General features: G+C 46.5%; 1 protein-coding gene across 1 annotated transcript in view; it reads right to left on the reverse strand.

Moving 5' to 3' along the window:
- The window catches only part of LOC125083151 (guanine nucleotide-binding protein G(q) subunit alpha), a 311,678-nt gene extending 308,163 nt beyond the window's left edge, over nucleotides 1–3,515 (reverse strand). Inside the window, exon 1 of the mRNA XM_047699152.1 lies at nucleotides 3,227–3,515. Coding sequence (XP_047555108.1) covers nucleotides 3,227–3,362 — 136 coding nt within the window. The 5' untranslated portion in view covers nucleotides 3,363–3,515. The remainder of the gene's footprint in view (nucleotides 1–3,226) is intronic.
- Nucleotides 3,516–12,312: the final 8,797 nt, after the last annotated feature.

The following is a 12,312-nucleotide window of genomic DNA, read 5'->3' on the forward strand; positions in this document are numbered from 1 at the left end:
ATGTACTACAAATACAAACATTTAGCTAATATTCATAAATGGTAATCAGTTAAAGTAAATGTAATGTACTATATATGCACAAAGCATATGAAAACTTAAAACCAAGTTAGAAGAAGTTATTCGCTCACATATAGATGTAGAATACAAAGTTTTCCTTGAGGTGTCAAGGAAAAATACTTATGTAAGTAAATTCAGAGAACGAATATGGTAAAGAAAACAAGAATTCATTATTAAATATGGTTATTTTACAGTGGTAAGTTTCTGGGTTCATTTTTTAAAAAGAATAAAAATCAAAACATATCAGTACTATATTATTTGGAATACACCAGCATAATTGCTGTATGTGTATCAAAACTGCCCACATTTCACTGCTATACTTTCATCTAGGCAGGTAACGACTATTTTCTCTCTCTTGTTTCTTCATATTAGTAATATATAAAATAAATGGTGAACATATGCAAAGGTCCCCCGCCAAGTAAATCCATTTCCACTAACATGACGTCATGCCTTGAACTAAAATTCAGTTTGAAAATAATTTCATACTGAATGTCATTTAAATATAAAAGTGACCCCTCCATTTAAATAATGTAGTTAAAAATATTGATAAATCTTGACACTGTAAAAGGATAAATCCTAGAACCTCCTTCGGATAGGTGGGAACAGGAAGATGCAGTGAACTCATCCAAGCAGCCGATGGGAGAGCAGTTCTTCAAAGAGAAGTCCTCCCCAACACCTTTCCTGGTTCAAATCAACCATCATTTTTCTCCTGGATTCAAAAAACTGTGAAATCCCATGCACACACACACACATGCACACATCTACGTTTAGTAGAGAACATTTACTGTAGAGGTTGTATAGGTATCAAACTCATTATGCTACAAAAGCAACATCTCTAGGACAGGAAACTGTAACAATCCTTACCTGATGCCTAGGGATAGTGTTTCTAACAAAGAGCTGTTCAAATTTTTAAATGTTACTAGTGAAGGTAGGTGCTAAATTAATGCCATATCTTCCCACCACTCCTAATGGGCTCTATTTGTGGGCTAGGGTGAGGCTTATTAAACCCCACTCAAATAATCTAAGAAGAGAAAAAGTTCTCTTATTACTACCACTTCAGCAGGAAAACTGTTTCACTTTTTTGCTTATAAAATCATCTCCCCGAGTATATTTTTAAAGCACTGTATGTTACTGAAATATACAGTACGTAATTAAACGTTCGTTTATGTGTATTTGCCTAAAAATCTTCCTCCTAGACATTCAGACTGAGGCCTTCAAACAGACAAACCCCCGGGGTTCTAACTCCTAGCTCCCTGGGAACCTCGAGCTGTCACATTTCAGACAACAGGGATGGCTTGAGATCTCAAATGCTGTATTCACAGCTAACCATAAACAAAGACTGTAAACAGGGCAAAAGAGAGCCTATTCTTTAGTCTCTCTAAAACACATCCTTTTCCTTTATCTGTACTTAGACACTCTAAGCCTATTTCTCTTCCCCTCTTTTTTTCTCAACCTTGAGAATTTGCAACATGTTCAATTACACATGATTCAGCCCTTAGAAGTAGCCCAAAATGAGAATAAAAACATTTTTTTAAAAATATTCTTTTTCCAATTGCAGTTTTCCCCTCCCCTGGCTTCATTCCCTAAAGCCCACCTCTTTTACCCAGCGCTTTGCCTTCTGTTCCTTATAAGCATGTGCACATTTATCTAATCTGGTTTCAAGATGAAGACATAAAGCATGGCATGCGAGTTAACCATTTGTAACTATTTGCAATCATTATATTTTGTTCCTTCTTGTAAATGAACCGGTAGATAAGCAGTTCAGTCTCAAAGGCAACTGGTTCCTTAAACCAGGAGATGAAATGCTCAAGAAAGAAACTGCATGCTTCTTAAATCTGAGTTGACAATACAATATTTCTCTCTTTCAGACATGTCTGGGAAACATATTTATTATACACACAAATATCTTGAACACAAGTGCAGACATTTTTCAGGCCTGTTACCGCAAAGCTGTTTGCTCTCCCTACCACCATAGCTCAGAGTTATGTCACGCTGACTCCTATGTGCACCCTGATCCTTGATTCTGAACATTCTCTCAAAGATAATTATCAATAGAATTCCTATTTGAGAAATGGCATTTTCTTGATAACTTAGTGTGAAGGCAGAATGTTGGGTTGTTTTTTTTAAGAGATTAAAGGGAAATTTTTGCTATACACTTCCAGTTTTCCTTCCAGTCCAGATCCCAAAGATACTAAAATACTGTCCGTTTTAAACAAAAGGTTTCTATCTACTGCCGTGAGAGTAACTGAGAGGCTGCACTGGTTTTCAGTAGTAACTACTGTGAATTCAGGCCTACATCTGGGTTGCCTCATTAAACAAAAGAAACCGGTCGCTGTCAACAACCACACAGCACAACCCTCCCGTATCCCTCCTATCTGGAAGGAATGGTGCAGACGAGAAACAAACCTGCCACCATCCACTGGTAAAGAAACTCTTCTGGGTCCCTCCTTTCAGTGGTCTGGTGGCTAGAGAAAGCACTTATGTGACACATTTGAGCTTGCCTGCCTGCCACCTGAATACATAACCCCCCTTTCTTTGGAGGGCCAACCACTCGACTCCCTCATCATCACTCCTTGGGGAATCCAGTCGCGAGTCTGCCCACCCGACCACCATTCCCTCCTGACCCCAGAAAGAACTGACAATGGATTCACACCGGCCACCCCACCGCACGCCGTCCCCCAACGTGCCCCGGCACGGTTCGTCACCCTCGGGCCACACACACACACACACAGCTCCCCTCTCCAACACGGGGCGCCATGGCCAAGACACTGGAAGTTAACGCCGCTGCCCACCTTCCCACCCCCGCGCCTCTCCCTCGAAGTGATTTGCCATTTAGCAGATGCACAGCACATAAACGCACTCCCCGAAGGCACAGCCCTCGGGGATACCAAAAGGCACCAGCCGAGGCCCCGGGGAAGGAAGCTGCGACCCCTCTGCGCGTGTATGTGTGCGCGCGTGTATGCGCGCGCGCGTGTGTGTTACGCGCCCGCGCGCCCGCGCGGGTGCAGGTAGTGGCCGGGGGCGCGCCCGCCGAGGGTCGGGGCGAGCCGCGGGCGCCCGGGGGCTGGGGCCGCGGAGGGCAGCGGCCCCGGGGGCCCGGGGGCGACGGGCGGGGGCCGCAGGGGCCCGGCGGGAGGGCCCACGGCGGCCGGCCCCAGACTGTACTCACCGAGCAGCAGCAGCTTGAGCTCCCGGCGGGCGTCCCGCTTGTCCCTGCGGAGCTGCCGCTCGATCTCGTCGTTGATCCGCCGAGCTTCCTTGGCCTCCTCGCTCAGGCAGCACGCCATGATGGACTCCAGAGTCATTCTTCCAAAGTGCCTCCGCTGCAGCCCCGCCGGCACCCCCTGCTCACACGCGCGCACACACACCCTCCCGCCCTCGCTCCCCCGAGGCAGCGGTGGCCGCCGAGCCCCCGCCGCCCGGGCGCGCGTCCGGGACGAGCTCGGGGAACGGCCGCGGGGGCCGCGGCCAGGGCCGGGGCCACCAGGTGGGCCGGGGGTGCGGCGGGAGCGGGCGGCTCGGGCCGCCGGGAGGAGCGAGGCGGGCGCGGGAGGCGGCCGCGGGCGCTGGCTCGGGGGGCGCGCGAGGGAAGGCCGCCGCGCCCGGCCTCGCTCAGACGCCCGCGCCTCCTTCCCTGGGAACCGGCGGCCCGCCTCGCCCCCCGCGCCGCCGCCGCCGCCGCCGCCGAGGTTCCCCTAAGCCCTGCGCCCGGCGGCGAGAGCACATCCACCGGGGCGTCCCCTCAGCGAGCGGCCGCCGACGGCTCCCCGCGCCCGGCGCGCCCGCTCCTCGCCGCCGCCTGACACGGCTCCTGGGCGCCCTGGGCCCTGCCCGCGCCCACCGCCCGCCGCGCGCTCCGCCGCCTCCGCCTCCGCTCCGCCTCCGCCAGACGCCCACCCCCGGCCCCGGATTGCCAGGAGCGGAGCGGCTGCTCAGTGCGCGCCCTCCCCCTCGCCACACACACACATTTTCTTCTTTCTCTGAACTGGAGCACAGATCCGGGAGGGAGGCGGCGGCGGCGGCGGCGGGAGGAGGGGAGGCGGGGGGGGGGGAGGGGGGAGCGGGAGGCGGTGCGGTCCGGCCCCTCCTGGAAGGCTTTCCTGGACTCGCAGCCGCCGCGGCGCGCCTCCCTGTGCGGCTCTCGCCTCGCCTGCCGCTCCCTGGCTGGGCCGGCCCCTCGGGCTCTGCGGGCGCCTCCCGCTCCCGCGCCCTGGTGGGGGCCCGCGGGTGCAGCGGTCACGGCCGCCCCCGGCGAAGGGTTGGCCCGGGGCCGCCGCCAACCTGCCGCTGCCCGCCGGCCGCCCGGGCGTGGTGGAGCAGGAATATGGCGGCCTCGGCGGAGGCGCGGGATGCGGCCCCGCCGGCCCCCAGCCCCGGCCGGTTCCGCGAACCCTCGGGGCTCCTGGCAGCCGGCGGCCACCGCGCTCGTTCCCCCAGCTCCCGGGCCGCGCAGGTGGGCGCCCTGGGGCCGCCTCTCGGCCACTTCGGTGTTTCCGTCCCTGTTTCTAAAACGCCATTCGGTTAGAAAAGTTATCTCGCGTCACCTCTGACCCCAATTCAGTTTTGGAACATAGGATGGACTCAGTCGTGCAGTGAGACTGAGGAAGAGGAGGAACTGTCACCGGTTCCCAGAGGGACCGGGGGGAGGGGGAGGGGGGGTGTTAATAGGCGAAACTGTCCACAAAGTTACGGGAGATAGAAATCTAAATCCTGAGCTGCAAAATGAAGCTGTCCAAGTTTCCGGGAGCCTCCTGATGGCTTCCAGTTTTTCATGCCATTGAGGTGGTTTCTGTTTTGTTACAGGCTCCTCTCTGGCCTTTGAAAAGGCACACGATGTTTAACAGCCAAGTAATCAAATTTATTCTTCTGGCCCGAAATTGAATTATGGTCGACTTACGGGAAAATGCAAAATAATGTGGAAGAAGGAAAGTATAAAATAGGGGGAAGAGGGGGAAAAAAGATTGCCCTGGCAAAATCCCCTTCTAGAGTCCACTTTCAATTGAGGCACTTTACTTTAAAATGTGTGCTTATTTTGTTGTCCTACTCGACTGATAAATGGCCACAAAAATCTCCTTGCACAATCAGGTTTTAGTCGGTCTCATAACTGCAAGAGGTGAAACTCAGATTACCTCCTGCTTTAATGAAAACTGCGGCCTCAAGAGTAAACTGTAATTGTGGAAGGAATCCCTTTTCCACGTTTTCTGCTTTCTGAGATGTTTCTGGAGCAACCTGGTCACCAGAGTGTAAAGTAAGGTCGTGACTACTGTGGCTACAGGTCAAGAATGTACCTGGGCTCCTTGGATGACAGGTGTGTGACTGCCTTCTTTCATGACACACACACACCAGGACTTAGATCACACAAATCATGGAGATGTTAGATCTATACTTTAGCTCCCTGTTTAAAAGAATATCTGGCCTTAAAAAATGATTACGTTTCACATACGCCAGGAAAGCAGAGAAAACAAACCTCACCACCTTTCTATGAACCTCTACGTAAAGCCACTAGACTTTCTGTGACATTAAAATTTAAAGTTAAGGGGCGCCTGGGTGGCTCAGTGGGTTAAGCCGCTGCCTTCGGCTCAGGTCATGATCTCAGGGGCCCCGCATTGGCTCTCTGCTCAGTGGGAAGCCTGCTTCCTCCTCTCTCTCTGCCTGCCTCTCTGCCTGCTTGTGATCTCTCTCTGTCAAATAAATAAATAAAATCTTTAAAAAGGGACACCTGGGTGGCTCAGTTGGTTAAGCAGCTGCCTTCGGCTCAGGTCATGATCCCAGCATCCTAGGATCGAGTCCCACATCGGGCTCCTTACTCAGCAGGGAGCCTGCTTCTCCCTCTGCCTCTGCCTGCCTCTCTGTCTGCCTGTGCTCGCTCACTCTCTCTCCCTCTGTCTCTGACAAATAAATAAATAAAATCTTTTAAAAAAAAATCTTTAAAAAAATAAAATAAAATAAAATTTAAAGTTAAGTGACTAATGAAATTAAAGATGAAAATTCAATATGCAGAAATTTTAGATGGCTTCAGGGGAAACATTTAATCATAAGTGTGTGTGTGTGTGTGTGTGTGTGTGTCAGAGAGATATTAAACACCAAAAAATCAAATGACAGAAAGCTTCAAGTCTCTGGTTCCCTAGCCAAGGACTCTGAGATTTTTGAAAATGCCTCTCAAACTGTACTATCAAGCTATCAGGTAATCCATTTTGACTGAATTGACACAACTTTTGATGAAAGAAATTACACTGTTTGAACACATTGTAGGTACAATCAAAATCTGTTTTGTTACCCCTGAATCCCCAGAATCAAGAGATACCCCTTGGCACTTAGTAGATATTTGAATGGACAAAATAAATCAATAGGAGGATATTTCTTCAAATATTGGAAAGAAATCCAGAAGTAAGGCAAGACTCAACAGTGACGAAGCCATATATAGATGACAAGAAGGAAACAGGAAAAGAAAATTCAAAATCGGAGCCCAGATCTATCCAGAAACCTTTGCATATTTATCTGGAAAGCATTTGCCAAGCAAATATTCATACAACCTAAGTCAAGCAAACAAAATCCATGTAGAAACTCCTGAAGTTATTGCCATATATTGGAAGTAAATACTCTAAAATATGTAACTAAACTTGGATCATATTACAAAGTCCCAGCTCATTAAATTATCACGTATTCACTGCCTACTATGTGTAAATAAGGAAAAAGTGCAGGAAGTAAAAGATCTGAAGGTGAACGCAATATGGTCCTTGCCTTCCATAGGCTTACAGTTTTAAGGCATGAGGCTCTGAACAGCCATAATAAAAGACAAAATGAAACCAATTTGTATTAAAATTGGGATAGACATAACAGTAACAAAGGTATAAAAAGGCAGGAATAATTCATTCTGTTAGAACTGGAGGACATTCACAGGAAAAGGATGTATCTTACAGAATGAACAGGTTTTCAATAAATACGTATCTACAGCACTTAAAGCAAATCAGCATTTCCAAATCACTCCCAGACAGTGAGATGATAAACCATTTTGAGAATTCAAGGGCAGTTACCAGATGGCTGGGGGAAAAAATAATAATAAAAAATAAAAATAAAAACAAAATACAACCCTAGGGGCATGGAATGCCAGAGGAATATGTGACAACCGTCACCTTTTTCATGGTGTCCTGACATGGATACCTGCCCCATGTTCTGGCCCCCCTCTTCTGTGGGAACTGGAAAAGAAAAGCAGTCGAAGGCATAGTTCAGTCTCCAGGAGTGATCCTAGAATAACAGAGTGAAAGGCTGAGTTCTGTAAAGGGAGCTCCCGGGGAGGGAAAAGCCTGCACTGCTCCTCTTCCCAGAGTCACTTAGTGTCCCTGTAATGGTCTAGTTATCTCTTGCGCGTGCGCATGCGCGCTCTTTCTCTCCCAACGTTAGAGCTACTTGAGAGCAGGGATCTTGTCTTTCATAACTGTTTTCAGGGCACCCAAAATAGTGCCCAGCCTGGGGCGCCTGGGTGGCTCAGTTGCTTAAGCAACTGCCTTCGGCTCAGGTCATGATCCTCGAGCCCTGGAATCGAGTCCCGCATCAGGCTCCCAGCTCCACCTTCTCTCCTCTCATGCTCTCTCTCACTGTCTCCTTCTCAGATAAATAAATAAAATCTTTGGGGGAAAAAAAAAAGAGTGCCCAGCCTGGAACAGATACCCAGTAAGTGATGAATAACAAAAGAAAACCAGAACCTACCTCAACAACAAACACACTAGAAGACTACTTGTCCCAGGGAGTGCGTTCTGCCAGATGCCCGCGGCATACAAAGCTCTTCAAAGCTTAATAATCTGTTTGGGCAGACAGTCCACATGCACGAAAGAATAAATAAGAGTGCAACATGAGAAGCACTCATTGCTAACCTACAGCACAGAGAATGGACTACTACAGAAGTTTAGAAGGAGCATGGGTAGGCACATGACGGTCACCTGGAAGACCCATTAGAAGTCAGCGTGAAGCGCTGCAGATCCTACAAGAGCTGGGAAAGAGCTGTTCCGTGCAGAGCTTGCTGGCACCGCTGTCTAGCCAAGGAATAAAGTAGCCTTGCTAGTTAGTGGGAAGGCTGGCAAGCAGGCCCAGGGAGACTCAGAGAGCTGCAAATGGCGCCACCTAGAGGAAAGTTCTCATAACGGCAGAAAGATTAGGATTCTTTGTTACCAGAAAGATGGTTTCAGGGCCAACATGCTGAAGATGGAAAACCAGACATGAAACAGAATATCTTCTCCTGAAAGAGAAAATACCCAAACTTCAGAGCCACCAAACAGACACTCTAGATGAAGCCGACTACCTCGGGGACATCTTGCCATCACCACCCTTTCTGATGCACCCAAGTGATCCTCTTACTATTCAAATGTTATTGATTTTGTGCTTTCCCAAGGTTAGCATTATCAGGGGAAACACTGTACCTTACAGTGTAAAGGCCACCGAGTCCCACGAGACTGGAAGGTCCTAAAAGGCTGACCAGATGGGAGCTGTGTTTAAGCTGAGCACACCAGAGAAGCCGTTTACTAATGTTTGATGAATGAGTGAATGAGACCATGTAGTGAGACCTCAAATCACGATCCCAATATTTCTGGCACCCAAACGGTCAAGGATGACTTTGCTAGTATAGGTGTTTCCCTCCTGCTTTGGAGTTACTACAAGTTGGAGCCACCTGTCTCCCAAGGGCCTCTGCCTTTGCGGGCCTCCCACCTAAGACCAACAGTGCAAACTGGTGGTCTTTGGCCTGAAGAAGTGTTGTTTTTGACATAACACAGCTATTGAAAAATTTGAATTAGCTTCCAGAACTTAAACATCAAACCTGGATTTCAGTCCCTGGTCAAAACCCAACAATCCCAGGCCTCTATTCCCAGATGATGACCATTCCCAACAGTTGATTTACTCTCCATTTCTGTATAACCTGGACCTATTTCTGCTCCCTGTTTAGTAGCACGCTGTACCCATGGGCATGCCAGGTGGGCTCTCTGAGGCAATTAGTAGGAGGATATTGGATTTTGAACCAAATTAGAGAGTTGATCTAGGCAACTGGTTTCTTTCCCACTCTTTGTTTCTGTGTTTCTAAATCAAATAATCATGTATTCTATTACATTTATCTCCTTTGACTATTTCTCATGTAAAGTTCCAAAAGGGAAGGGATTTCGTGTGTCTTGTTTATTCCAGATCCAGCACTCAGCATAGTGCTGAGGATATATTAAATGCTCAATAAATGTTCATTCCTTGAATGAAAAAGAAATCCTCCAATCAAAGAGGCCACAGATTGCCCACATGGCAGCCTGCCTCTTTTCTTGTCTTTATGTTTTTCTTAGCCAGATGGTACCCACCAAAGCTTGGCTCCCTCTGTAAAACATTCCTTGGCCCCATGCATCAAAATCTTGCCTCAAGTGAGTTCACCAAGAAAAATTAGCCATCACTAGGATATCAAGAAAACTGGAGAGGCAACATTTTTGTTCAAAAACCAGATGGAAATATGTATTAATTGCACCAAGTCAACCTTGCAGGAAAGTTGATATTTTTGACACAAATTCAAGTACTGTGCATGTTATATACTGAAGACTGTGACACAATATACAGAGTTGTTAATTGCTCAATGTGTGATAAATTAATGAAATACAGCACATGTTGATAAAAATACATAAGTAATTAAAGTGTCTGTTGTGCTGATTTCTCAATGGCTCAAATGGACTTAATATTAATTACTATTATTATTTAATATTAGTCACCATCCTTATCAATTTTTAGATGCCATTATGAATTTTTTCAAGGTATAATAAGGCTAACAGCTTTTCAATCTGGAGTAGGAACATAAAATATTTCTTCCTAACCACAAAATTAGAAATAAAGGTATCACTCTCATTTTAATTTTTTCTTTCCTTTCTTAACTCTTAAACCTAACAAGATCTATTTGAGCCACAAAAATTTCCAAAGGCCCCTTCCAAATTTGTCAATGTACATCCATCTTTGCATCCTTATACAAATTCTTAAGCCCCAGATTTGGGGTGGTAACTCATGGGGTTTTTTGGTTTTGTTTGCTTTTGGCTTTTTGTTTTTTTAAAGATTGTATTTATTTATTTGAGAGAGAGTAAATGAGAGAGAGAGAGAGCACAAGCTGGGGCAGGTGCGGGGGAAGCTGTGGGAGAAGCAGACTCCCCACTGAGCAGGGTGACTCCGGGACCCTGGGATTATGACCTGAGCCAAAGGCAGATGCTTAATGGACTGAGCCCCCAGGCAGGCCTGGGATGAGTACTTCGGACAATATGGAAAGAGGTCTGGAATAGGGTAAGATGAGTGAGCACTATTTTTTTTTTTTTGCCTTAGGTTTTAAGGCAAAACCTTAAGGTTTAAGCCAAAACCTTAGGCTCAGCACAGACTTGTTAATGATCCTCCCTTTATTTAAAATTCTGATAATTTGTTCATCATGGATTTTTGCATTAATTTTTTAAAATACTGTCTTAAAATATCATTTATCTTGATTACCAAGATTTTTGCTGCTCTCTTAAATTTTGCACCCAAAGCAAATGCGGCACTTTTTTCACCCCTTCCTGGCCCTGATATGGAGGTTGTACCAACGTTGGCAAACATATGGAGAAAAACTGAGCTGCAGAGGATTATCTATTCCTTTTTTTTTTTTTTTTTTTTTACGATTTACTTATTTATTTGAGAGAGAGAGCAGGGGGACGGGCAGAGGGAAAGAAAATCTCCAAGCAGACTCTCTGCTGAGTGCGGAACCCAACATGCAGCTCCATCCCAGGACCCTGAGATCATGACTGGAGCCAAAATCAGGAGTAGGTCACAACCGAATGAGCCATCCAGGCACCCCGGATTATCCATTCTTTACATCCTAAAAATACTCATGACTTCTGCTTATGGAACTGGAACCCAAGAACTGGGTTTAAAGCCACTGACTGTCCAGATGAAAGCAATAGAAACGTTCATAGCCTCTTCAAATACAACATGTATCAGGATAATCAAGCTCCCAAAAATGATAAGAAAAATGAAGAAAATATTACATATTTTAGGTTTACTCTCTGGCTTACATTAAATAGCAAAGACCACAGAATAAAGACATCTAACAGGTCATGTGATCCAGGGAATTTCTTTTAAATGCAGCAATCATTCCTTAAAACTAAAGCATAGGAGAAAACTAATCTACAAAAGGGCAAAGGTACAGGTGTTGTGTCCTGACTGGAGAAGGGGTGACACTGAATGCCGCCGACACTTCCGCTTTCCTCTTCCCTCAGACTGTTTTCACAGCCTCTGAGCTAACCCAGTTGCCTCCTTTTACAGCAGGGTCATACCTATTGGGTCTACGCATTGACCCAGGTTCTCCATGTAGGAGGAGACAAAAGCAGAACTAGAATCTGGGATTTCGCACTCTCTTTTCCCTAGACCCTTTTCCTTTAAACTGAAGGAGTCCTGGGGGAAGTTATATTTGGGGGCCAGCTTTCCTGGTCTCAGAAATGGTCCTCAATGTTTTATAAAAGATCAGTGGTTCATTTTATTTGTTTTTGTTGTTGTTGTTGTGTTTTAAGATTTTATTTAATTGGTGCCGGGGTGGCTCAGTTGTTAAGCGTCTGCCTTCAGCTCAGGTCATGATCCCAGGGTCCTGGGACTGAGCCCCACACTGGGCTCCCTGCTTAGTAGGAAGCCTGCTTCTCCCTCTCACACTCTCCCTGCTTATGTTCCCTCTCTTGTTGTCTCTCTCTGTCAAATAAATAAATAAATCTTGAAAAACATTTTTTTAATTTATGTATTTGACAGAGAGAAAGAGAAAGAAAGAGAGCACAAGTAGGGGGAGTGGCTGGCAGAAGGAGAAGCAAACTCCCCACTGAGCAGGGTACTGATGCTGGACTTAATCCAAAGACCCTGAGCCCAAGGCAGACACTGAACCAAATGAGCCCCCGGTGGTTCATTTTATATTTATATTAATTAATTAATTAATTAATTAATAAGAAATTAATTAATTAATTTTATATTTATATTCTCAGGAAGCCCCATAACCTACTGGTAATAAATCACAGCACCCTTATAGGAGTCTGTATTTTCAACCAGATCAGAGCTCCAGGTTAAAGCACGGTTCCTGCCTTGAGCTGCACATTAAGAATCATCTGGGGAGACTTTAAATCCTGGATGCCAGATTCTCACCCCACATATTTGGATTTGATTGGTTTGGGGTGGGGCTTGATATAATTTTAGTATTTTTTAATCCCCCCCCCCCAGGTATTCCAATATGCAGGCAAGATTGTGAAC

This window comes from Lutra lutra, chromosome 13 (assembly GCF_902655055.1).
Source record: "Lutra lutra chromosome 13, mLutLut1.2, whole genome shotgun sequence".
Taxonomy (NCBI): domain Eukaryota; kingdom Metazoa; phylum Chordata; class Mammalia; order Carnivora; family Mustelidae; genus Lutra; species Lutra lutra.